At 31.7% G+C, this 26035-nt stretch overlaps 3 protein-coding genes and 1 long non-coding RNA gene across 4 annotated transcripts; 3 read left to right on the forward strand and 1 right to left on the reverse strand.

The window, feature by feature from the left end:
* Positions 1-2473: 2473 nt before the first annotated feature.
* On the reverse strand, positions 2474-4381 carry LOC106378531. Its single transcript, XR_007314756.1, has 2 exons — positions 3455-4381; positions 2474-2920 (listed from the first exon to the last, which is right to left on the reverse strand). It is a non-coding gene; the product is annotated as an uncharacterized LOC106378531 (long non-coding RNA).
* Positions 4382-4453: 72 nt separating this feature from the next.
* Positions 4454-7728, forward strand: LOC106378534 (putative G-type lectin S-receptor-like serine/threonine-protein kinase At1g61610). Its single transcript, XM_013818649.3, has 7 exons — positions 4454-5771; positions 5861-5980; positions 6049-6233; positions 6404-6614; positions 6679-6916; positions 7012-7159; positions 7243-7728. Exons 1-7 carry the CDS (start codon positions 4481-4483, stop codon positions 7540-7542), a joined length of 2493 nt encoding a protein of 830 aa, XP_013674103.2. The 5' UTR covers positions 4454-4480; the 3' UTR covers positions 7543-7728.
* Positions 7729-17291: 9563 nt separating this feature from the next.
* Positions 17292-18864, forward strand: LOC106453298 (E3 ubiquitin-protein ligase CSU1). The gene is made up of 2 exons (XM_013895565.3): positions 17292-17611; positions 18026-18864. Exons 1-2 carry the CDS (start codon positions 17373-17375, stop codon positions 18717-18719), a joined length of 933 nt encoding a protein of 310 aa, XP_013751019.1. The 5' UTR covers positions 17292-17372; the 3' UTR covers positions 18720-18864.
* A 276-nt stretch (positions 18865-19140) lies between these two features.
* LOC106453308 (equilibrative nucleotide transporter 3-like) lies at positions 19141-21858 on the forward strand. The gene is made up of 8 exons (XM_013895574.3): positions 19141-19335; positions 19473-19577; positions 19855-20010; positions 20120-20263; positions 20349-20454; positions 20561-20837; positions 21068-21329; positions 21541-21858. Exons 1-8 carry the CDS (start codon positions 19192-19194, stop codon positions 21652-21654), a joined length of 1308 nt encoding a protein of 435 aa, XP_013751028.2. The 5' UTR covers positions 19141-19191; the 3' UTR covers positions 21655-21858.
* Positions 21859-26035: the final 4177 nt, after the last annotated feature.

Raw genomic sequence — 26035 nt, forward strand, 5'->3', positions numbered from 1 at the left:
ATATTTTTAATTTTAAATCATGTAAAACAACTTCGTTTCATCTCATTTGAAAACGAAAACATTGTTAATTAATTCTAAAGTCAATGAAAGTTTGGTGTTTTTTTGGTCAGTCCATAAGTTCATGTTTATTTTGGCAATTCGTGCAAAGTTGAAGTTTTTTTTGGCCGAATTCTCTTACTTAAACACTTTTCTACTTATTTTGACTCGAAAGGTCACATACGGCCAAAGCCAATCATGCACGACCCAAAGCTAATTCTTGTCCCGTAGCTATCATACATGGCCTGAAGCCACTTGATATGTCGGTCCCTCGTAAGGCCCGAGGCCAACAGCCCCAATGGTCCCTCATAAGGCACTGAAGCCAAAATACAATCATTATTTCTTTTTACAGCCCGGAATCAAAGCGTAATTTTCTTATTTAAGTGCATCTGCTTAATGCCGTACTTTCATTCTTATTCCATTTTCTTAACATTTTACATTTAACATGTTAATTCATTTCAGATCAAATCCTACGTTTTTCACATAAAAAATTCCATGCCATATTCAATGAACGCGAAGAACGTTCTTTGAACCCTGAAGAATCACTTCGAGGAACAAAGAAAAAACTTTCCATAAACGCAACATTCATTTCCATACCATAGCATTTTCAGATCAAATTAACTAAAAACATTATGCTAACAAGTTGCCACAAATCAAGTCCTCACCTTAGCTAAATCTCAAAGATTGAAAGACTCTGAACTTCCTAGGATTTTCCGGCGATGAACTCCTCAGCCCCTCTTTGCTCAATCCCGCTTCTTGAACTTCTCTCTCTCTACCGACTCGTTTCTCCTCTCTAACTTCTCTCTCGACTCGTTTTCTGAGTTGTGAGAGAAATGAGAGTTGAACACAGTGGCGGATCTAGAAAATATTTTAACTGGAGCAGATAAAAATAAATAATATTTAATTAATATATATTACTCTATATTACTCTATATTTGATAATGCTATATAAAAAAACTAATGCAATTTTTTAAAGTAAAGGTTTTTACATAATATAAGGAAGATAATAAAATGAAACCAACTATCTCTTTGTTATAAATGAAACAAAATATTAAATACAAAATTGGTTTTGAATGAAAAAAAGAATAAAAAAAAGGCTAAGAAGACTAAAGTACGTGAGGAAAAAAAGGCAATATATGTAGACAAAATAAAAATTGAGTAAATGGGGACAGGCGGAAGATTGAAACGTTGTCTGGGGAGGGGACAGAGTAAGATTTGGAACCAAGTAAGCTGTTGAAAGTATAGTATTTCCCGTGCACATAAATTTCTTTGTAGATTTTAGTGGGGGCAGCTGCCCCCTTCTTACAGAACGTAGATCCGCCCATGGTTGAACATCCTTTTTATAACGTTCTGTATACTTCCTCACCAAGACAGGCTATCAAGTATCAATGTTGTTTCCTTATCTGTCATGGTCAAATCCTACCATAAATGTCTCGACTCTGTCTCTACGATTCTTTCCTTATTTGACTCCTACATAACTGAACTTCATGTTGTATAATCCCATTGCGATAACTTAGTCAAACTTGTCTTACTTGGAACCCACATTGTCCAACGGCCAGACATTCGTAATTGGCTTTGTGGCCCGTTATTCCCTTAATTAGACTTCCATCGTTCCATGATAAGTTCATCGTCTCTTGGTCTATGCCAATATCATTTTAGTTAACAAAAGACATTCAATACTTAGATAAAACTATCTTCTTATTCCTTTAACATCGATTACAAGTGCTCTGACACTTAGAAAAATATACTCCTAAACAACTTAACCTTTTCTCGGACATATTCTTTTATAAACAAAAATATTCCTGGAGCGGATCGTTACATGATGTTCTGCTCCCTAAGGCATAAAGAACTTGTTGCAAAGGTACTATTCAGGTCATCATATAAGTACAAATTATTTTCCGACTTCAAACATGAAATCGGAAAATAAGGGTCAGAATTTTGGAGATAATTAAGCCAAGAGCAAATCCTCCTAGGTAAAGAAGGACGCGGACCTTCTGTCTCCGGATTTCTAGCTTTCGGCCTCTGGATAGTGCTTTTTTCTTGCCTATGGGGTAAAATGAAAACTTCTAGATACAAAAAGATATTTCATATCTTAGGATATAGTCAAATCTAACAGAGATCTCGCCTAAAGCTACCGATATAAAGGATTCTAAAATCCTAGAAGACTGAAACACTTTCGTCTGAGAAGCTGACATGTAACAAAGAGTTTATAGACTAATAAGTTGTACTCATGCTCTTTTTTTTTTGTCAACTATACTCTTAAGATTAATAAAACACAGAATTTGATCTCCATAATTATCTTATTTTCTATTTTCGTTGTATCACGAAGAACTAAGAGCATCTCCAATGGTGTTACCACCATTGGAGTCCTTAGCAATATTAAAGTAAATTTTTTTTTTAATTTTTTTTGTTTGAATAGTTAAGGATTCTTATCAAAAATGTGTGTCCAATAGTGTATTCCATTTAAGAATTTTTTGGAAAAAAAAAGTATGAGCTCAAACAAAGCTCTCACATCAGCTCCCTCGCTCGCTAAAGCAATGAACAAAGAAACATAAGTCGATTAAGCGCCTGTGAATATCCAGCTTCTGGTTGCCCCCAGATACCTTAATCCTCAAAATTGTGCCTACCACCTTCTCGTGGAGTTTGTTGATATCATCAAGCTGGGGGAATCACTAGTCCTTCTTCTTTTTGTTCCATTCACTGCTACATCTAAAGCTGAATTGTCTGAAGAATAAGGTTTGTTAATAGTGTAGGGAACCTCCTTCCAAGGATTATTTGCTCTAGTAAGCTCGTCGACAGTTAGAGAAAGCTCTTCCTTCAGGCAAAGCCAATATACCTTGAACAGATATTCCCAACTGAGCTTGTCATCAAAATCCACATTAACCTACAAAACAAGGAACACAATTATGACAAGCACACATTATGATAACTAGTTATAAGATTTTCTCCCAAAATCACTTCACTTTTTTAGAGAACTAAATACAAGATTTTCTCCCTAAACAAGGATGTAACTCTTTTCCTTCGGTTTCACCAGATTACTTAAAAACAAACCCAACATACCCTACTGCTCTTGCAAGAGCTTATTAAATACAAAACCATGACTCACAATTTTGGAAAACTAATCATTCCCTTAGTCTCTCGTAATATATGACTCTAATCAATCAACCCAAAATCTCTACAATTCCATAAATTTTAGCCTGTGGCTGATTGTTATGGCATTGCCTATTGTGCCGATAGTGTCATGTGCGGTGCATGGCAACACTACGCCTGATTTTGATCAGTTTGAAGAAATCCCTGGTTTCTTTATAAAGAGCCATCAAAAGAGATGAAAGGCGAAACAAATATCCCTGGCATGAGCAAAGTTTGCAGCAAAGCGCTGAATGGAAACTATATACAGTATTGTGAAGGAATGTCTTACCGCTTCATTATCTCCGCCGGAGATTCAGAAACCTCCGCAGTGCCCATCAACAAAGAGAGATCTTTGATTTACTCCCAAATTGAAAAAAATTGAGGGTTTTGGAAGAAATAAGGAAGAGACGAAATCAAATCTGTCAATCAGAGAGATACAGGAGGGAGCGGATAATCAGAGAGAGTCTCCGGCGGAGATCGGTGGCCTCAGTGGAAAACGAAAAGAAAGGAGGAAGGAGAAGGAAAGAGTGCATGAAGTTGCCACGTCACTAAGGACTCAGTCTTTAAACACCTTATTTACGGAATGTTCCTTACTGATCTCAGCCTTGTTAATATTTTTTTATTGAGATCATCCTAGATTAATGTGCTAAGGATTCATGAAATCTCCGCGTTGCGGATGCTCTAAGAACCTTATATTGTTTTATCCTAACAATTGTCATTCGTGTCAAACACGATCCATGGGTTTTCCTTTTACTCGTTGGTATTATTTATTTTTGGATTATTTCAGTTTATTTCTAGAATATAAATATATTGGCCAACTGCGACCTGTTACCAAATGTTTGTTTGTTTGATTGTCGAAGAATCTTGCGCGACTAGTTGCAGGTCATTGAAAATTTTATATTTAGATTATCAAGAAAATTTTTTTTTTTATATTTAGTCACTAATTTTTTAACTATATGAAATAAGACTTTTGACTGATAAAGCGACCAGTCAAGTGACAGTAAAATGAATACAAAATGCGATCTAAGACTAGTTGCTGGTTGCAGGCCGCGGTGTCGCAGCCGCAGTGACCTCACGAACATGGCCATTTTCATGACTTAATCTCTTTTTATATAAAAAAAAAAATACAAGCTGTTAGAAAGCAATTAGTTTAGTCTTCCTGAAAAATCAGCAAACTTAAAAAAAAGATAAAAATTCAACGAGTACTATTTGTCTTCTTTCCATTTATTTCCTTCTTGTAACATACAGACATTTTAGCAAAAAAAAAAAAAAAAAAAAAAACATACAGACATCTGAGGATCAAATCTTCTCTGATATGGCAAAGTTTAAAAGAAACCTTACTTCGGTCACCACCCTTTTGATTTTGCTTCAACTATGCAGCATCGTATCTTGCATCAGAAGCACCTTAATCACTAGAAACAACACGATACGAGATGGAGACACACTGATCAGCGAGGAAGAAGTTTTCGAGCTCGGATTCTTCAGCCCGAAAGATTCAACCTTAAGGTATGTCGGAATCTGGTACAAGAACATCCAACCTCAAACAATTGTCTGGGTAGCAAACCGAGAGAGGCCATTGTCTGATCAGAACGGAGCTATAAAGCTTGCAGATGACGGGAACTTGGTGGTCGTCGACGGAAAAAACAACACCGTTTGGTCCACAAACGTGCCGCCCAAGTTGAACAATACCGTTGCTGTTCTATTGAAAACAGGGGATCTGGTTCTGTCTTCAGATTCAGACAGGGACACTAGGTTTTGGGAGAGCTTTAACAACCCAACTGATACTTTCTTGCCTGGTATGCGGGTTAGGGTGAACCCATCAAGCGGAGAGAATCACGCTTTTATCCCGTGGAAATCCGAAACTGATCCCTCACCAGGAAGGTATTCAATGGGGATTGATCCCTTTGGGGCAATAGAGATTGTGATTTGGGAAGGGGAAACCAGGAAATGGCGAAGCGGACCGTGGAACTCAGCTATCTTTACCGGTGTACCAGATATGTTTCATTTCACTAATTATATTCATGGTTTTAAGCTCTCTTCTCCTCCTGATCCAGATGGTAGCGTGTTCCTCACGTATGTTCCATCGAATAAGGACGACTTATCAAGGTTCCGGATCAGATTTGATGGCATCGTAGAGCAGTTAAGATGGAATAGGGATGCCAGGAACTGGACTTCACTTCAAGTGAAACCGAGCAAGGAATGCGAGAAGTATAACCGTTGCGGTAATTACAGCGTATGCAATGATAGTAAAGACTTTGATTCTAGTAAATGTAGTTGCATTTATGGGTTTGAGCCGGCTTATCAAAATCAATGGAACAATGGAAATTTCTCTGGTGGCTGCATAAGAAGAGTGCCATTGAACTGTAGCGATAAAGTTGATGGGTTTAGGGTACTTAAGGGTATGAAGGTGCCTGATTTTGGATCAGTTGTTTCACTTAACCAGTCAGGAACTTGTAAGGACGTATGCATGAGGGATTGCTCGTGTAAGGCTTATGAGGTCGTACCAGGGATCGGATGCATGATTTGGACTCGAGATTTGATCGATATGGAGCATTTTGAGCACGGTGGAAACTCTATCAACATCCGGCTAGCTGCATCCGAAATAGGTTTGTAAAATATTTTAGGTATCATATAATATTTGAATTATGACTAGTCTGAAATCTGTGTTTGGGTTTCTTTTCATATGTATACACAGGAGGCACGAAAGAAATATCGAAATTTTGGATCATTATTTTTAGTACTATAGGTGCGTTGATGTTCGGGTTATGCTGCTTATGCATTTGGATTTTATGGAGGTTCAGGAAAAGAGTTAAAGGTAAAGCTTCTATTCACACGTTTCAAAAGGGTCTGAGACTGAGACAAGTGTTATTTCATGATCTACAGATTTCTTGTGGAAGAACAGAGACTCCTCAGTTAAGCCCTCAAGGTCGCGGTTCCAAGTTCTAGTGGGGGATCAAGTTGACACACCCGATTTCCCAACTTTCAGTTTCAACAGCGTAGCTTCTGCAACAGGTGATTTCTCTGAAGAAAACAAGCTTGGACAAGGTGGATTTGGTACTGTATATAAGGTGAATCAACTAAACTCGATCTTCCTGAGATTAAGGTTAATTAGTTTTAGTTCTCCAAAAAAAAGTTATAATTAGTTTTAAAAAATGTTAATTTTTATGTGACATTAATCTTTGGTTGGATAATTAGGCTTAGTATTTATGCAAAACATATATGTTTTATGTTTGGACAGGGGAACTTTCCAGGAGGAAGAGAGATCGCAGTGAAGAGGCTATCAGGAAAATCTAAGCAAGGACTAGAGGAATTCAGGAACGAGATCTCACTAATTGCAAAACTCCAGCATCGGAATCTCGTTAGATTACTAGGATGTTGCATTGAAAACGACGAGAAAATACTTCTCTATGAATACATGCCAAATAATAGCTTGGACCATTTCCTTTTTGGTATGACTTCTTTTACAACATTATCAAGAAACATGTGTGAAAACTTCGTATTATCTATGCGCAGATGAGACTAAACAACGAAATTTAGAGTGGAGAAAACGATGGGATATCATTGGAGGAATTGCAAGAGGACTGCTTTACTTGCATAGAGATTCAAGACTTAAGATAATTCACCGTGACCTAAAAGCCAGCAATATCTTGCTCGACAAGGAAATTAATCCTAAGATCTCGGATTTCGGTATGGCTAGGATCTTCAACTACCGACAAGATCAGGCCAACACGATCCGAGTTGTCGGCACATAGTAACTAACCGAAACTCCTTATTGTTTTATCTTCTATAAAACATTGTGAAGCTGTATCGATTTCAAATGATTTTTGATCTTGAAAAATTGTGTAGTGGTTATATGGCTCCAGAGTATGCAATGGAAGGAAGTTTCTCAGAAAAATCTGATGTTTATAGCTTTGGAGTGTTGATAATGGAGATTGTTAGTGGAAGAAAGAACATTAGTTTTCGAGGATCTGAACATGGAAGCCTCATCGGTTATGTAAGTTTCTCTTGATAATAAGTTTGGTTCGAACTTTTTTTTTCATTTCTCGAAACTTATGTTCTAAAAGGAGAAAACTTCAGGCGTGGCATTTATGGAGCCAAGAAAAGACCAAAGAGCTAATAGATCTAACGATGATGGACAATTCAGACGTAAACGAAGCGATAAGATGCATCCATGTGGGGATGTTGTGTACACAAGACTCGGTGATTTACAGACCAAACATGGGTTCAGTTTTGTTGATGTTGGAGAGTCAAACCAGTCACCTTCCACGACCAAGACGGCCCACCTTCCACTCTTTCTTGAACTTCGGTGAGATCGTGGAAGGTCAGAATGTTGCCACGGTCAACGATATTACTTTGACCACTGTTGTTGGAAGATAACTAATTTGACAATAAATTGTTCTCCCCCCTCGCTCTTTGATTTTTTCATTTTTCTCAAGGGAAGTCTCTTAGTTTTCAACTTTTTGTGCATAGTTAATATTTTGGCTTGTTTAACATTTTATAATACGTACATACTTGAATCTAAACGTTGTCAAGGAAAAAAAATAAAATCGGATTTGTACTCTAGTTTTTATTTTGGGTCCGCAAAACATAATTTGAGATTTGTGAAAGCCAAAGAATTGACCTTGGAACATGTGGGAGATGTCACTTCATGATTCAGGCTTCATTTTTCATTTTCAATGCTTCATGCTTCATGCTTTTATCAATCTTAAATTCTAAATGAGTATGTAAAGATTATTTTATTTTCGTAACTAAAATGCTTTTATTAATTTGCAACGTCACAAATCACAATCCGGAATTAGAAAGGTTTGCAAATTTTTTTTGGCCAGCTATAGTACAAAGTTGAATATTTACACTTGCACACTTTTTGGCTATTGATTTACACAAAAGAGCACTTACAGTCTTTAGCTCACTTTGGAAAGCATAAAAATTGATTTTTCATCAAAAATATATTTTCATCAAAATAGTTTACAAGGAGGAAAACTACTAAAAAAAGTTTCATTAAAAGCCTCATTTATTCTTAATTTATAGATATTTAAATATGCATAATTATTTAAATAAATAATAAAAAAATATTTTATTATTATTTTCAAATAATACATTTTTGAATTCAAACTTATTTTCTTTCAAATTTCCTTTTTCAAATATTTATTTTTAAATCCAAAAATTATTTTTGAAACTATTTTAAAATTTTTTATTTTAAATCTTTAGTATTTGTTTATTTTTTTAAAAAAAAATCATAAACCCCACTTTTCACCAAAATCTACCCTTTCAAATCTAAATCCTAAATCTAAATTAAAACCTCCTAAAGATATAAATGTTTATTTACCTTTTTAATAAAACATTTTGGTTATTTTTATCTTTGTAAGACTATTTGTAATAAATACTTTTTAGGGTTATTTTAGAGAATTTCTCAAACTAAACTATCTAACAAAGATAAGTACGCATACACACTATCTCTACACCATCGTTTTCTACAATTTCGCTTGTACCATTTTCTAATTTCATATTCCATCAATTGCTCATTCGATTCACGTAATTTGAGATTCACCCACAATAGATTCACGGGCGAACATCGCAAAGAATAAAATTTATGTCAAAATAGATAGCAACATCTATCTATCTATATTATTAAAAGAAAAATACTCATTAAAATACTCCTTAGCTTTTAAAGTTAATTACACTTTCATGCCATTGATAATTAAATTGAATTTTCTATTTTAATGCTTGTATTTTACAGTTAGATTAATGTTTTCTCCTTAAATAAATTTGAGTTAAATATAATTAAATCAACTTTAAAATACATTTGTATTAACAAACTATAGAAACAAATATTAACAAAAACAATTTAAAAGTTAGTTTCCACGTTTTTGGTCTTATAATACGTATACATTACCATATATAAATCTATATTATTAAAAGAGAAATACTCATTAAAAATACCTCTTAGCTTTTAAAGTTAATTACACTTCCATGCTACTCAGAATTAAATTGAATTCCATATTTTAATGTTTGTTTTTTCAGTTAGATTAATGTGTTTCCTTAAATAAATTTGAGTTAAATATAATTAAATCAACTTTAAAATACATCTAAATTAACAAACTATAAAAACAAATATTAACAAAAACAATTTAAAAGTTAGCTTCCACGTTTTTGGTCTTATAATACGTATACATTACCATATATAAATCTATATTATTAAAAGAGAAGTACTCATTAAAAATATCCCTTACCTTTTAAAGTTAATTACACTTCCATGCTACTGAGAATTAAATTGAATTTCATATTTTAATGCTTGTCTTTTTTCAGTTAGATTAATGTGTTTTCCTTAAATAAATTTGAGTTCAATGTAATTAAATCAACTTTAAAATACATCTATATTAACAAACTATAGAAACAAATATTAACAAAAACAATTTAAAAGTTAGCTTCCACGTTTTTGGTCTTATAATATGTATACATTACCATATATAAACAAAATTAATGCTTATTACTATAACTTACCAATAAAATATGTTGCATATATATTAGACGTGATTCACTTATGTTTTAACCTTCCTTATTATAAACTTTTTAGAATAGTATCGTCATTTTTTTTAATAAAAAAATATTCCAGTAATATCAGCTTAATATTTTGAATATAAACTTAACTTTATTCCCATGATTTTAGCTAAAATAAGCGGGTCAATTTATATCCCGTCCAATTGGATTTTTAGAATAATTGTAACTCATTTTTAGTTTAACCCAAACGCATAATATACTAATAATACATTTCAACCATACAGTTAAATATGAAAGAAATGTCAATATTAATTTGATCCAACATAGTATATTAATATATATATATATATACACATCCAATCTTTTTATTTAGTTACATAACTGCTCCAACACATTTAATAAATAAATAAATAAATATATATATATATATAACATGATACAGTAACAAAATATATAATATACATAAATCATGGCATAAACACCCGTGCGGTCGCACGGGTCAAGCTCTAGTGAAACCTATAACTGGTTTCGATTTAGTTTTTTTTTTTTTTTTGCTTCAAGTTTAGTTTAGCGATTATATGATTGATTTGTCTTTGTTTTTTTTTACGACTGGCGACCAACTGATAACTCATGTAACTAATTGTTTTCTTAGCTAACATTTATAGCAAAGATTTAGATGTTGGAAAAGTAAATTTAAGTGAAAGCATATTTCGCCAATGGTTGATGGCTATAACCCAAATAATACCATCTACTAGATGATAATCCGCGCATGAGTTTTTATAATAATGTATGTTCATTAATTGGCTTTAACATTTTGCAACACTACAATATTTATCTTTATCGATTGTAAAATGACGAATATAAATGTTGGTATCTTAAATGTATTATCGTTGTTGAAGAGTTAACCTATTACAACTCATTTTAATTATTTTTAAGACTTCATATGCATAAAAATAAAATAAGTTTTGCGGCTGACACAAATCAGCAAAACCTAATAAGCAACATCGATTGTATAATCACAAAAGGGGATTAGGTTTTCTGCTCTCAATTTGTTTACTATTGACTCTCCATAAGCGATTTCATTTTTTACCTATGTAAAGTTGTGCGTTCGTTCTCGTCTCTGTTTTATTGATATGAATTTAGTTTCTTTTTAACTTCTTCTATGAATTTGGTGAATTACATAAATGTCAATTTAAAAAGATGGACATCGGTAAAAATTTGTTCTACTCCATATACATATCGAAGAATTAAAATTTTGAAGAAAATCACTGGCAAACTCAAGTTAATGTTCAAATTTAATACATTAAGCTGTTATAAAATATAAGTGCATATGTCTAGTATATATTCTCCAGTTCGGTCTAAAAATTATTTAATTCTATAACAACAAAATAAATCACTTATTTTATTAGCATATTCTTTTGAAATTTAGTTACTTAAAATATAAAGATAAAAATATATATAATACTTTACCATTCTAGTATATGTAAACTATGTATAAACTAAGAACTGTTTGATTTACTAAATGATAAACCAGAAAACTTATAATAAATAGTTCAAATATTTCATTCTTACAATTATAGTAACTAGATACGGTACTAGGGAGAAACAAATATTAGATGAATGATCAAACCTCTCATTCTTTAAACAAACTCAGAAGGAGTGACTGAAATCTTGTCATGATATTTCATTAAAAGTTTTTTAGGAATAAAAATAAGACTAAATTACTTAATCTAAATGAAATAATATATATAGTGCCTCCAATATTAAAATTCACTTGATTTGAAGAAATGTGTTTTTGAGATTGTCATGATCAAATAAGATATTAGAAACCACCTATTTAAAAAATAATTTGTATGCATAAAAGAATATACATTAGAGTAAGCACATAAATCAAAACTATTTTTTTTTTGTTAATTTACAATCACGTTTTTGGTAAATAAATCAAAACAATCATTTTATTTACTTTATATAGAACAAATTAAACTTTTGTGATATTGACATATATATATAGTATATTTTAATATAAATATTTATTATTGACACTTTCTACTCATATGATTTTTTAACATTTGTATATTGCTATAACATTTAAACCGTTAATCAAAAATATTTAATGTATATTTTCAATAAAATTTTCAAAATTAAAATATTAAAATCTCAATAATTTTTTTACTGCAATATTTTGAAATTTACATATTTATGTAGCAATATATGAAGTCTCATTTATATAGTGTATAATTTATTTCAAATGATATTAATATATATATATATATAAAATATGAATATTAATATATTTATATATAATATGAATATCTATTAATGATATTCAAATGATATTAATATATATATAATATGAATATCTATTGATGAGACTTCATATTTATACGATTTATTAAAGATGGACATTTTATCCGATTCCCAAACCCGTATCTGAATCTGATCCGAAAATTTGAACCAAAGTAGCAAAATACCCGAACAGTTATTGAATTTGGAGAGATTGGATATCTGAACCGAAACGGGTAATATTTAAAACTGAACGGATAATATCTGAACCCGAATAGATATCTGAAGATAACCAAACATAAGTATACTTAGCCTTATATTTCTACTTTACTTCTCTCATTTTATTCAACATATTTATATTAACGATGCACATTGCTCAAAAATAGAAAATATACATATAGTTATGGACACAATCATTTTCTATTCACTTAAAATATATATCAAGCTCTTGCTTTTTGTATTAACAAAAATTGCAATCTAAAATTTCAAAACAACAACTAAATTAATGTCTTTCTATTTTTAAAATTTTATCTTCAAACCTATTAATATTTTAATCCTTTAAAATTATAAAACCAATAAAGTTAAAAATATATTTTAAATATAGAAAACTTAAACAATACATGATTTATTTATTTTTCTTCAAAATTTAAATATCAGAACCCGAACATAAAATACCCGAACCCGACCCAAAGTATAGAAATACTCGAATGGTTTCTATACATTTATAATGAAATACCTGAAAATCCTAAATACCCGATACATACCCAAACCGGTATCCGAACGTCCACCCCTACGATATATGATCATTTTTATCTTGTTTGAACAAACAAAAATTAAACCATTGATCACAAAATTTTCAATGTGGGACTTTTACCATTTTTAGTAATTTATAGTTGGTTTTAAAAATTTCAAAATAAAATATATAAGTAAAAATATTTTTTTTATATTATATGCTTAATGTAATTGTTTAATTTCATTTAATAATATAAAATTAAACAAAAAAGTGAGAGGATACAAAAATTGTTATCAAATATATATTATTCATAATCATTAATTGTCATATATATGATAATCATATTAGGTAATTCCGTAACTTCTATTTAAGGAAAGAAAAATATTGTTTTGTACACTATTAATTAATTTGATAGTTAGTTTAATAAAAAACATAGTATATGTTTATATGAATCAACTTATTTTTTAAAAAATTCTAAGAATCATCCTCGTGATGACACGTGGCTACAAAAACATGTTGTAGTGTTCCAAGATTAATATATAGGGGATTATATAAAGACTCAGTTAAAATTCACAGTAATTTCAGCACATCTTTATCTTAACATAATGCAAACTAAAAAAATCTTATTTTACCATGCGTGTTAATAACGTGTTTAATTGTTTAAGCCACTAAGGAAATATTCAACAGCCTCTTGCTCCCTCATTTTTTGATAGATTTGAACTTCAACAGCCCCTCATTCCCTCAAATTTTAAGGGGGTGAATAATATACTCTCTAATTTGAAGATGTACTATTTACTCCACTTAAAACGCTATTTATTTTTTACTTTAGTCCCTATAATTATGTATGTTCGATAATAGCATGGATATATCATATTTTAGTATTGATCGTTATATTTTCTTAAAATTATTTTGATTAAAACTACTTTATTAACACTTTTTGTACTAGTTATAGTTTATTTGATTATTTTATCGTCATATTTTAGTGTTAACCAATGCAATTGATCTTACTATAGTTTTAAACTGAGATTGATCTCTCATATATAAGAGAGCGAGCTGTACAACAGAATTGGTTAATCAATAACATAATCTTCTTTCATTTTTAATTGTCTTCTTCATTTTCTATGTTAGGCCCTGTTCGTTTGTACATCTGTAAGATGCATCCAGATGGTCCATCTAGATGTCTTATCCAGATGCTCCATCTGGGTGTTGTTCGTTTCTTCATTTCGTCCATGCATCCAGATGAATCATCTGAATGCAACTATGTTCGTTTGCTTTTTATTTTTAACTTCCATCTGCATCCAGGTGGACTTGATAATAAAATGACTAAAATATAATTTTTTACGTTTCGGCGGAAAAATAGCATTTTTACGGTTTTGGCCGAAAATATTTTTGCGATTTTTGAGTAAATATGTGTTTTTCGCGAAAAATTACATTTTTATGGTTTTGGCGGAAAAATACGTTTTATGGGTTTGGAGAAAAAATACGTTTTTGCGGTTTGGACGGAAAAAGTGTGTTCTAAAGTTTTGGCGGGAAAATTGTTTTTGACGGGAAAAGTTTCTTTTTCACGATTTTGGCGGGAAAAGTTTTTTTTTGGCGATTTGGCGGGAAAACTATGTTTGCGGTTTTGGCGAAAAATACATTTATCCGGTTTTGGCGAGAAAATACATTTTTCCAGTTTTGGTAGAAAAATATATTTTTCCGGTTTTGGCGGGAAAATACATTTTCCCGGTTTTGGCGGAAAAATATATTTTTCCGGTTTTGGCGGGAAAAATATATTTTTCCGGTTTTGGCGGGAAAATACATTTTTCCGGTTTTGGCGGGAAAATGCGTTTTTCCGGTTTTGGCGGGAAAATGCGTTTTTTCGATTTTTGCGGGAAAATGCGTTTTTCCGGTTTTGGCGGGGAAATGCATTTTCCGGTTTTTGGCGGGAAAATATATTTTTCCGGTTTTGGCGGGAAAATGCGTTTTTCCAGTTTTGGCGGGAAAATGCGTTTTTCCGGTTTTGGCGGGAAAATGCGTTTTTCCGGTTTTGGCGGGAAAATATGTTTTCTGATTTTAGCGGAAAAATATGTTTTTTCAGTTTTGGCGGAAAATTTTCATTTTCCGGTTTTGGTGGTAAAATTGTGTTTTTCAGTTTTGACGGGAAAATACGTTTTTCCTGTTTTGGCGGGAAAATTCAATTTTCTGGTTTTGGCGGGAAAATTCTGTTTTCCGGTTTTGGCGGGAAAATTTCATTTTTCGGTTTTGGCGGGAAAATTTCATTTTTCGGTTTTGGCGGGAAAATTGTGTTTTCCGGTTTTTGTGAGAAAATGCGTTTTTTTTTTGTTTTGGCGGGAAAATAAGTTTTATCGGTTTTGGCGGGAAATGCTTTTTGCAGTTTTAGCCGGAATATGCGTTTTTTGGGTTTTGGTCGAAAAGTGTGGTTTTACTGTTTTAGACGAAAATGTGTGTTTTATGTTTTTTACGGAAAAACGCATCTTGCGGGTTTGGCGGAAAAGTGTGTGTTTTCCGTTTTTGCGAGAAAATATATTTTTTGGTTATAGCGGAAAAATGTATATGCAAAAAAAATAGAATTTACGGTTTGAAAATAATATTTTGATTTTAAAAGGTCATTTTTGTCATTTATCATTTTGGACTGAACTAGATGCATCTGCATCCAGATGCACCATCAAGACTCACCTTCATTTGGATGAAAATTTGAGATGAGTTTTTAAAAATTCAGCTGGGTGATCCATCTGGATGTAACATTATAATGCACAAAACGAACATCAATTTGCATCTTCACCCAGATGGATCACCTGGGTGAACAAACGAACAGGGCCTTACTTGAGTTTCACTAACATGTATATCAGAGCTATTGAGGCTTAAAATTCAATTGATTCATTCATCTTCATATATTATGCTTCATCAAGCTTGATTCGTCAGGAATCTGCCGGTCAAGTTCTATTTAGAAGTTTTTGGCTAATCGAAGCTTTAAAATTGTAGCAATTGTGATCACTTATAAAATCATGCGACACACTTTAGAGAAACTTCTTCGGCTCGACAAAACTCTGTTCCAGCTCCATACTCACTGGATTCTCCGATCCCATAAATGAATTCTGAACATTATTGTCGTTTCATTCACTGTAGATATGTCAAATTTTGCGCTATTGTTTCCAATAGACCATATGTGTTAATTAACAATGATGTGGATTTTTGCAACGTGAGAGTCGGATGTAGAAACATGTCTTACATCAAGTCACCCCATAAAAGGACAATGTTGGTGAGGAGTTCATCTAGTATTTCCACCATAACTACTCCTTCTACAACTTCAACTTAAACATCATGATTCATCAAAACATGCTTATTCTCTGAATAACATTTGGTCCTTATTAGGTTTAGAAACATTTGGTCATTTGGTTTAGATGACATTTGGTCCTCTTTTTACTAACACATGCTTCAACAGCTTTTATTCATGATTAGTTCCCTGAGTGTCTAAGGTATCAATACTTGTTTAATCGCATCCTTTATTTTTGTTATAGACCTGCGAGTTTAATTTTATGCTGGAAAAACTATTTCGATCATGTAGTACAAAATACATACTATCGGGTTCGGGATAATAATATCAAAAAAGTTCTCAACATATGCTTCAAATCCACCATTCTCAATAAATCTAGATTTATGAGGAGAGGCTGTACATCCCTAGAGATAAAACTAAACTGGCAACGAGAACGAGATAAGCGAAAAGAGGATGTAAGGCAGCGACACATAATGCTAACATCATAATACAAAATGGGTGAATCCAATCATAACGAAACAGAAAAGGCTATTTGTTCTCTCGGTTGAGATGGTGATAATGTAATCTATCTCGCTACTTAGGATATTGTGCAAAAGAAAAACACTCTAGTTAGTTCTTTTTTTTTTTAACGCTGATTTATTACGATCTTACAATTATGATATAGGAAAGATTACATAGACGATTTGACAACCGACAATACTACCTGCCTTATGAAGACCTACGCCTAACTGCATCACCTGAGCCGTTCTATGAAGATCCACGCCTGACCAGATTTACTTGCACCATGTTGAAGATCTCTTGCAAGTCTTTCCTCTGTAGTCTGCATAATTGTTTAATAAACCGCTCTCTCCGGGACTTGAAACCTGGATTTCCTGTAATCTGCAATAAATTGCATAGTCTGGGATTCGAACCCCAGACCTGGGTGTAGAAGCCTTTAAACACGTCTAATTAGTTCTAGTTTGTGAAAAAGCAGGTTATAAATGGGTTCTAACTAAATAATTTTGATTTTGTTATGCATTTGATTTGGAAAGACTGGTTTGCGAGTTATTGGTTAACAATAGACCGGAACTAACCAATGCTTGTTTGATTTTGGGTTTGGAACTTTAAAATATATGGACAAATTGAATTCGAACTTCCATAGTGGATATAAATTGGATTTAAACTTTGGGATACAGAATGGGCTTAATTTATTGTGTGGGACTATAGTGATATACTTCTGAAGGGAGGTGAACAGTTAAGAAAACCATAAAGAACCGTCAAGATTATTATTAATTATTAAATTGGACGGTGAAGGATGCGGTTGTAAAAGCAACTTATATGAGTGCGAAACACAGGAAAAATCGAAATCAGTTTCCAATCTGAAAAACAAAACTTCTAGGGTTTGCGATTTGGATCCTTAAATTTCTCTCTCGAAACATGCCGCAAAGACACTCGAAGAACAACAACGATCTCGCCTACTTCACGTACGACGAGAAGAAGAAGCTAGGGTATGGGACCCAGAGGGAGAGGTTGGGGAAAGACTCGATCAAGCCCTTCGATGCTTGCTCCCTCTGCTTGAAACCCTTCATCGATCCCATGTGTTGCCACAAGGGTCATGTCTTCTGCAGAGAGTGTATCCTCGAGTGCTTCCTCGCGCAGAAGAAAGACATCCAGAGGTACTAAAACTCAATCCTCCTTCGATTCCAGCTTCTGGGTCTTCTCTTTTTGTTGTAAAGTTGACTTCTTTATACGTTCGTATGCTGTTTGTTTCGAGATATAGATAGGGTTGTGGATTAGCTTTATGATTCTTAAGTGAGTTAGGTATCAGTTTAAGTCATTGTTAAGTTACAAAGTTAAGTTCTTTATTGGGCCATATGTTTCCTATGATGTTGTTGCTCAACTATTGTTGTAGATGATTGTGACGTTGCCATTTTGGGTTGGGTGAAGTATGGTTGGTTGCATATAATTTTGTTTGTGCTTGTCTATGGTAGAAAGGGGCCTAGAGTTGTCTCTCCTCACTTGTATATTTTGTTTGCTCTCTATGTTAATATCCTGAGAGAAGTGGTACTAACATGTGGATTTGTTCTCAGGAGGCTTGCTGCCCATGCTTCTCAAAAGAATCAAGATAAGGACGAAGAAGAAGAGAGGCTAATGTTACAAAAGGCTAGAGAGCTCGACGAGTTTGATCAGCAAAACCATGGTGCTTTGCCTCGATACAGTGACAAGAGCCAAAGCCAGGACAAGAATGGTTTTCACGGGGCCAACAGTGTGAAGGCGACTTCTTTTGAAGAAGAGGCGCTTAGGACGATGAAAGCCTTCTGGCTTCCTTCGGCTACACCTGGAGCTTCAGTTAGAGTTGAAGCTCCTGAAACTCATACGGTCTGTCCAGAGGGCAAAGAGAAGCTCAAGCTTAAGAACCTCTTTGCTATCCGTTTCACCGAAGATAACAGCGAAGAGGAAGAGAAGAAGGCGAAATCGTCATCAACAAGCTCTTATGACAAAACCTACATTTGCCCGAGCTGCAAAGTCACTCTGACTAACACCATGTCTCTTGTGGCACTTAGCTCATGCGGACATGTTTTCTGCAAGAAGTGTGGTGAAAAGTTTATGCCCGTGGACAAAGTCTGTCTTGTGTGTGACAAACCTTGCAAGGACAGGAACTTGGTTGGGTTGAAGAAAGGAGGCACTGGTTTTGCTGAGCATGACGATCATCTTGAGGCTAAAGAGTACAAGCATTTGGGTAGTGGCTCTGGTTTAGGGATGGTGAGGATGGGTAAGACATGATGATTGTGGAAAGCGCATCAAATGTTCGATTTGAAATTGTATACAACTAAGAGACTGTTTTCTCTATTTGGCTTTTGGTTCTTGTTCTTTTCATCCGATCTTATTTGCACTTGTACCATGAGTCTTTCAAAGAATTTTCCATGAAGTTGAACTCTACTGCAATTTGATTATAACAAGGTTCGAATATACCCTTTGAGCTGTACAAAATGTTAGACATGATCTCAAACACATACAGCTTGTAACAAACCAACAATCATATTTTAAAAGGCAGCCGTACAAAACAAGTGTATTATTTGTTTTAATATCTCTTGTACGTGGCTGAGACGTTTAGCAAGTCACAGGATAGCAGTTTCTTTAGCTATACTAAAGTAATAAACGAGAAAGACATGTACTATAATTTATAAATTGTTTATTTGCAAAATATCACGTATGGAGCATACAAAACGCCAGATAGGTTTCTAGTTTTCACTTCATGATTCTGAATTCTCTTCTTTGTCTTTTGTTCATTTTTCCTTTGTTCACACTTCTATTCTTACTTCATCTAAACATTTGTGACAACAAAGACGAAGTTAAAAACATGAACATTGAAACTGAGAACATCCCAAGGAAGCTCGAGGTCAGTTAATGTACATAACAAGAATAAATTTTCAAATTTTGCTGATGTGTATTTTTGTCAGAAAAGAAAAACATTTGCACACTTGTGTATAATAAAAGACATTGATTGGGGTTGTGATGAGTGACTATATGGAACAGGGTAAGTTTGGAGCTATGGTGGTATGTTGTATCTTAGGAGTAGGACAACTTGTGGCATGGAACACAATACTCACTATTTCCGATTATTACTATCAAGTATTCCCTGTAAGTGTAGCTTCTTGATCATGAATCATCAATTCTTTTTATAAATTGTTTATCTATTTATATTGAGGAAAACTATACACATATTTAAACTCGTGCAATATGTAGGTAAAATCATGAGCTTTATCAAAATTTCCCTATATATATTTTAATATTTATATACTACTGAAAACTAATTACTTATCTATATTTGATTTTTAGGTCCACGATTATATAGTGTTCTAACATTTTGTTTCCATGTTCTTTTGTTTTCTATGAATCGTGATTTGATTCATCAAAGGAATATCATCCTTCAAGAGTTCTTACTCTAGTTTACCAGCCATTTGTCCTTGGAACTATATTCATCTTGGTTTTCATGGGGAAAAAGAAGAAGAACCAGAAGCAAATTGCTATCGGTTATACCATTTTCTTCATCGGCTCTCTTCTTTTGATTATTGTGAGTAATTTTTATATATATGCATGGTATTTGTTAGCAGAAATTTCTTCATTAAATAATACAGCCAAAGAGTACATTTTCTTCTTCTTTTGTTTTTTTTTTCTTATAGTTAGACGTGGCTACCAAAGGAGAAGGAACTCTATTAGCATACATCTTTTTATGTTCGATTGTTGCATGTTTTGGGATGGCGAATGCTCATGTAGAAGGGGCCATGCTCGGAGAGCTTTCATTCATGTGTCCTGAGTTTATTCAGGTTTTATTCTTATAAGAAAACTGATATAGGCATAAACTTTGATTTCTAATTGTTTCTAACTACAATTTATAATTTTTCTTGTAAGTCATTTGTCGCGGGTCTAGGCGTAGCCGGAGCCATAACATCTGCTTTGAGGCTTGTTACCAAAGCGGTATTCGATAAATCTCCGAACGGTCTTCGAAAAGGCGCTTGTAGGTCACTTAACTAGTGAACTTGAGATTTTTCTCTATATATGCTAAATGTGTGTTCACGTTAAATCTTTGAAGTGGTTATAAACTAATATAAGATCAATTGCAGTGCTATTCTTGGCATTTTCGACTTTGATCGAGTTCATTTGCATGCTTCTCTATATTTACATGTTTCCAAAGCTACCAATTGTTAAACATTATTATGCAAAGGCGGAATCAAACCATGTAGAAGCTGACGAAACGAAAATCACGCAATTAAGCAACAAAGAGTTGCTCGATCAAAACATGGGCCTTGCAATCAATCTTTTCCTCATCTACGCCCTGACTTTGTCAATATTTCCTGGATTTTTGTACGAGAACACTGGAGAACACAAACTTGGTTCATGGTATATGCTTATAAACTTTAATTTGATACCTTTGTTTCTTTTACTTCCTTAATGACACGAAAGTTAAACATTTACTCATACTGTGATGAAAATAAATTCATACATATTTAAACTCGAAAAGAATATGATATATAATATCATTATATATATTATTCATTCTACTGTTATTTCTTTAACCATATTCATCTCATTTTTGCAATAATTAATCGTCATATTTTCTCAACATATAGGTACCCTCTTGTACTTGTTGCTTCATATAATGTGTGGGATGCTTTCTCGAGATATATTCCTCTTAGCAAACACCTAAAAATTGAATCAATAAAATGGATCACTTCATGCGTGCTTGTGCGGTTCTTATTTGTCCCAGCTTTTTACTTCACTGCAAAAAGCGCAGATCAAGGATGGATGGTGTTACTGACATCTCTTTTGGGACTGACCAACGGTTATCTAACTGTCTGTGTTCTCGCAAATAAGCCTAAGAGTAAATACAATGTAAGTTTTTCTATCAAAACCATATAGTTCTATTTTCATATTTTTTTTTTGTGGTTGCAGTCTGGGGTCACTGTTTAATTGAATGATCAAGTGTTGTAAATTATTATTTATGATCATAATCAACAAAGCAAATTACTAAATTTAAAACCAAATAGTTTTTTGAAACGTGAATTTCATTGTTTCTTGACATTTCATTTTATATGATTCACAGGTTTTGGAGACAGATGCTTTGGGGAATTTGCTAGTATCTTTTATGTTAGGAGGAATATTCGCAGGTGTTTGCCTTGGTTGGCTTTGGCTAATAGGCACCAAAAGTTCCTTTTAGATGGGTTCAAAGTTATATTTTCTTTCGGAATCGCACAAATCGTATGATTTACATGTAATAAAACAAAATTCATGATACTTTTACAAAAACATTTATCGTTAGCTAACAAAAATGATGTTAAATTATCGTGGAAAATTATATCAACAGTGTTAAATTTTTTTGAAAATATAATATTTTAACAAATGAAACACTTGGACATGTAAGACTGAGCAATTAATTGTCGTTCCAGTGTTTGGATTGATTGTTGTTCCAGTTGGAGTTGTGAAGAGTAGTGTTCCGTTGTGTCTGTCGAGAAATGTTTTTGTGTTGATTAGAAGCAATATTTGCGGAGACCGAAAGTTGTATGAGGGCATGTGGTGAGTGTTTTTGCATCATGATTCGAAGACGTATGTGAAGCTTAATAAGTAAGATATGGTGGAATTAATGTCTTCCCGTATTTGTAGAGACCATTCACTTGATCAACAACACATTTGTATTCTTCGGGAAGAAGACCTTCAAGAATGATTTCAATTTGGTATTCATGGTCAAGCTATTTACAAAGGATGGCGAGTTGATCCATACAAGTTGTTAAGCTGTGGTAGTACATTATCGATGGAACTATTTCCTTTAGTCCATTGCGTTAGTTGATTATTCTTTTTTTTGAAACACTTTTTTTTTTATCGAAACACCTTTTTGTTTTTTGTTTTTCTGCTTTTGCGTCAGCTGATTATTCAATTGTTTATGTTGATGCTTAGATGTGCCAGATCTTTGTTGAGGTTGTGGCACATGACATGCACAACTGGTTGGATCAGGGAGAAGATGGCTCCTAGCCATGCACTGAATATGAGCTTGTCTTGTCTCTTCCAGAAAGAGAATTCAGGGTTGACAACAATATCCTTGTTGACAATGATTGTGGCATTCGGGATTGCAGAAATACCATCATGGAAACCAGATAGATCATAGCCATGGAGGAAATCATGGATCTGAAGACTATAGTTTGTTGATGTTAACTTCTTAACGTTGGATGTGTTAACATTGAAAAGTTTTGCGTTTGGATTTGAATGGTGCCGCTAGCCTTGGCTGGAGAGGTTTGTCAGAGGTGGTTGCCTTTGCAACATCAGCGATGATTGATTTAGAGGATAAGAGGAGAATAACTGATTTTTTTTTTTTTTGGTATGGTTTACTGATATCATGTAAGAAAGATAATATTGAAAAAAATGTTTACACTATATAACTAGGAGGGTCCATTCTCGGAGAAAATTTGATTTCATTCAATTTTTTTTCATCTAATGTTTTTATCTTGAATAATTTTGTTTTGTATTTTTATCTAATCTATTAATTTAGATTCATATTTTATCTACGGTTGAAAATTGTCATTTAAATTTTGGACCTGTTAAAACTTACTATTACGCTACTTAAATTTTGGACTTTTTCACGTTTGTTACAATATTATTAAACACTACTTAGATAATACAACCAGTCTATATAAACTAAACCAACATCGTCTACTTAAACTAAATCAAAATTAAGCTAAAATCATTTTCTAATATTTGAGCTTAAAAAGCTTTTGGGATCCTCATAGCAGACAACTGAAAGTTTGGTTTTAGCTTAATTTCGGAATATGACATCGGTTAAGTTTTATTAGACGATGTTGCTTTAGTTTAAGTAGATTGATTGTATTATCTAAGCAGTGTTCATTGTACAAATATGAAAGAGTCCAAAATTTAATTAGCGTAGTAACAATTTTGAAAATGTTCAAAATTTGATTGACAACTTTCAACAGAGAAAAAATAGGATCATAAATTAATAAATTAGGTACAAGATCGTTTATTTAAACTAGCCAAAAAACAATTTCAATAAAAAAAAAAAAAAAAAAAAACAATTTCAATAAATTATATACATACATTTGAACATAAAATACATATATTATGTATAGATTATAAATTTTTAAAATAAAATTGTTAACCAATAAATAAACTATAGTATTAAATTACAATCTATCTATCTATACAATAATTTATGAAGTGATTTAGCTTATTTGTCATGATTTCCATGATTTTAGGTAATTTTTCTTATTTGTCATGTTTAATTAGGTTTAAACTGAGTCATTAATTTATTAATAGTTTTTAGTTGAGTCCATAATTTATTAATTTAAATAATATAAATATAAAATATGTAATTAGATATATAATTATTCTGATATTTCTTATTTGTCATGTTTTCCAAGCTTTTAGTCAATTTTGCTTATTTGTCATGTTTTTATTAGGTTTTAACTTAGTCATTGATTTATTAATAATTTTCAGCTGAATCACTAATTTATTAATTTAAAAAAATATTTTAATGAATTTTATATATAATTAAAAAGAATTTTGATTTAATAACATTTAAATCTATATGTTATATTCAAATTCTTATTTTCTTATTTGTCATATTTTATTAGGATTTAAGCTTTTGTATAAGTTATTGATTTATTATTAGTTTTTAACTGAGTATTTATTAATTTTCACAAAACCCGTAATGAATTTTATATATAATAAAACCCACATTTTATTTTAATAAAATTAAATTTCTACGTTATATTAAATAATTAATTATAAACTAATATAATAAAATTGTGAAAATATATTTAAAAATTAAGAGAATTCTTATATATATATTGTTTTGCTATCTGAAAATAATATTTTTATCATAAATTTAAAAAAACTAAGATATAAAACAGTTTATAATTAAATATTAGTCAAACAAAAATATTTATATAAAGATATTTTCTAAACTATTTCTAATATATGAGTGTTTTAAAACTTTTAACATAATAATAAGTACATAGTTTGATGAACATTTTTTGACGTATATAAATAATTTGATGTTTGATTTAACTATTTAAAATCATAAATAATAAGTTAACTTGTGACTGAGTTTAAAACAAATTTTCTTGCTTTTACTTTAAACCAGTTTAAGTTTAATCCGTGAAACACTATAGTTTCAGTTGGTGACCACTAGAAGAATGAAAAAATGAACAAAATAGAAAATAAATTTCATTTGAGGAATTGGAAAAATAAAAAAATATGAATTTTTGTTCGATTTGTTTCTTATCAAAATTGCATAGGGAAATTTTTTCTTATAAATTCATTCTTCCATGAGAATTTAGAAGAAAAAAGTGATATCTACCTTTCAATAATTTGACTAAAATTTCAACATAACTGGTATAAATTTTGAGGAACAAAAAATTCACCATAATATTTTTCCTTCAACATATTCACCAATTAGAGTTTTATAATACCAATTTTTGGATTAATAAGATATAAAATAATAAGTATTCGTAAGATGATTATGTCCGCATGTGCGGGCAAAATACCTATAGTTGAAAAATATTAACCTAAATGTTTTGTTAACAATAGTTGATTACTTAAAAGAAATTAATGTGCTAAAAACTTTACAAAAATAAAAGCAACATGTAGGATAAGATTTTCCTGGCACAAGTGACGTGAAAATGTGCTTTGATTACTTCATTATCTTTTTTTTTTTCTAAAGCGGCAAGCTTTTCTATTTCCTGATAACATTAAGATATTCCCTTATTTGCATATATATTATGAATATTTTTCTCTAGATCCTATAACATGTATATTATGATATTCCCCTTCTTTAACACTAAGAGTCTAAGACCCTTCTTTTCCTGATAACATCCTTTATACATTAATTGATAAACATTACAATATTGTTTTGTAGCTACGTGTCATCATGAAAATGAAATTCAGAATTTTTAGAGAAATTGGTCGGTCCATCTTAACTTATAATATACTTTTATTAAACTAACTATTAAATTGATAAATAGTGTATAAATGAATATTCTCGCACTTTCCTTTAATAAAAGCTACAGAATTGCCTAATATGATTAACGTATATATGATAATCAATGATTATGAGTAATAAATATTTGATAATAATTTTTATATCTAAACTCTTTTTTGTTTAATTTTGTATCATTAAATAATATTAAACAACGACATTAATCATATAATAAAAAGTTATTTTTTTTCTTATATGTTATATTCTGAATCTTTTTAAAACGACTATAAATTACTAAAAATGTTAAATGAGTCATAATAAAATTTTGTGATTAATGGTTTAATGTTTTTGGTAATAACAAGATACAAATGAACATAAATCGTATGAATATGAAGTCTCATTTACTAGACATTCATATTATATATTAATATAGTTTAAAATTAAAATATATAACATAGGAAAATACTTAAATATGATAATTTCTAAATTTGTACTGAAAAAGTATTGAAACCTTAATATTTTTAATTTTGAAATTTGCATTCAAAAAATCGCACATTAAAAATTTTGTGTTATCATATGAGTATGAATTCGCAATAATATATATGTATACTAAAAG

This window comes from Brassica napus, chromosome A1 (assembly GCF_020379485.1).
Source record: "Brassica napus cultivar Da-Ae chromosome A1, Da-Ae, whole genome shotgun sequence".
NCBI classification, from domain to species: domain Eukaryota; kingdom Viridiplantae; phylum Streptophyta; class Magnoliopsida; order Brassicales; family Brassicaceae; genus Brassica; species Brassica napus.

Bases quoted from the DNA above. Each gene is read 5' to 3' on its own strand.
- LOC106453298 (XM_013895565.3), top strand. From the start codon at position 17,373: ATGCCGCAAAGACACTCGAAGAACAACAACGATCTCGCCTACTTCACG. The intron at 17,612-18,025 runs GTACTAAAACTC...ATTTGTTCTCAG, and splicing joins CAGAAGAAAGACATCCAGAG to GAGGCTTGCTGCCCATGCTT.
- LOC106378534 (XM_013818649.3), top strand. From the start codon at position 4,481: ATGGCAAAGTTTAAAAGAAACCTTACTTCGGTCACCACCCTTTTGATT. The intron at 5,772-5,860 runs GTTTGTAAAATA...ATGTATACACAG, and splicing joins GCTAGCTGCATCCGAAATAG to GAGGCACGAAAGAAATATCG. The intron at 6,234-6,403 runs GTGAATCAACTA...ATGTTTGGACAG, and splicing joins GATTTGGTACTGTATATAAG to GGGAACTTTCCAGGAGGAAG.
- LOC106453308 (XM_013895574.3), top strand. From the start codon at position 19,192: ATGATTCTGAATTCTCTTCTTTGTCTTTTGTTCATTTTTCCTTTGTTC. The intron at 19,336-19,472 runs GTCAGTTAATGT...TATATGGAACAG, and splicing joins ACATCCCAAGGAAGCTCGAG to GGTAAGTTTGGAGCTATGGT. The intron at 20,838-21,067 runs GTATATGCTTAT...CTCAACATATAG, and splicing joins GAACACAAACTTGGTTCATG to GTACCCTCTTGTACTTGTTG.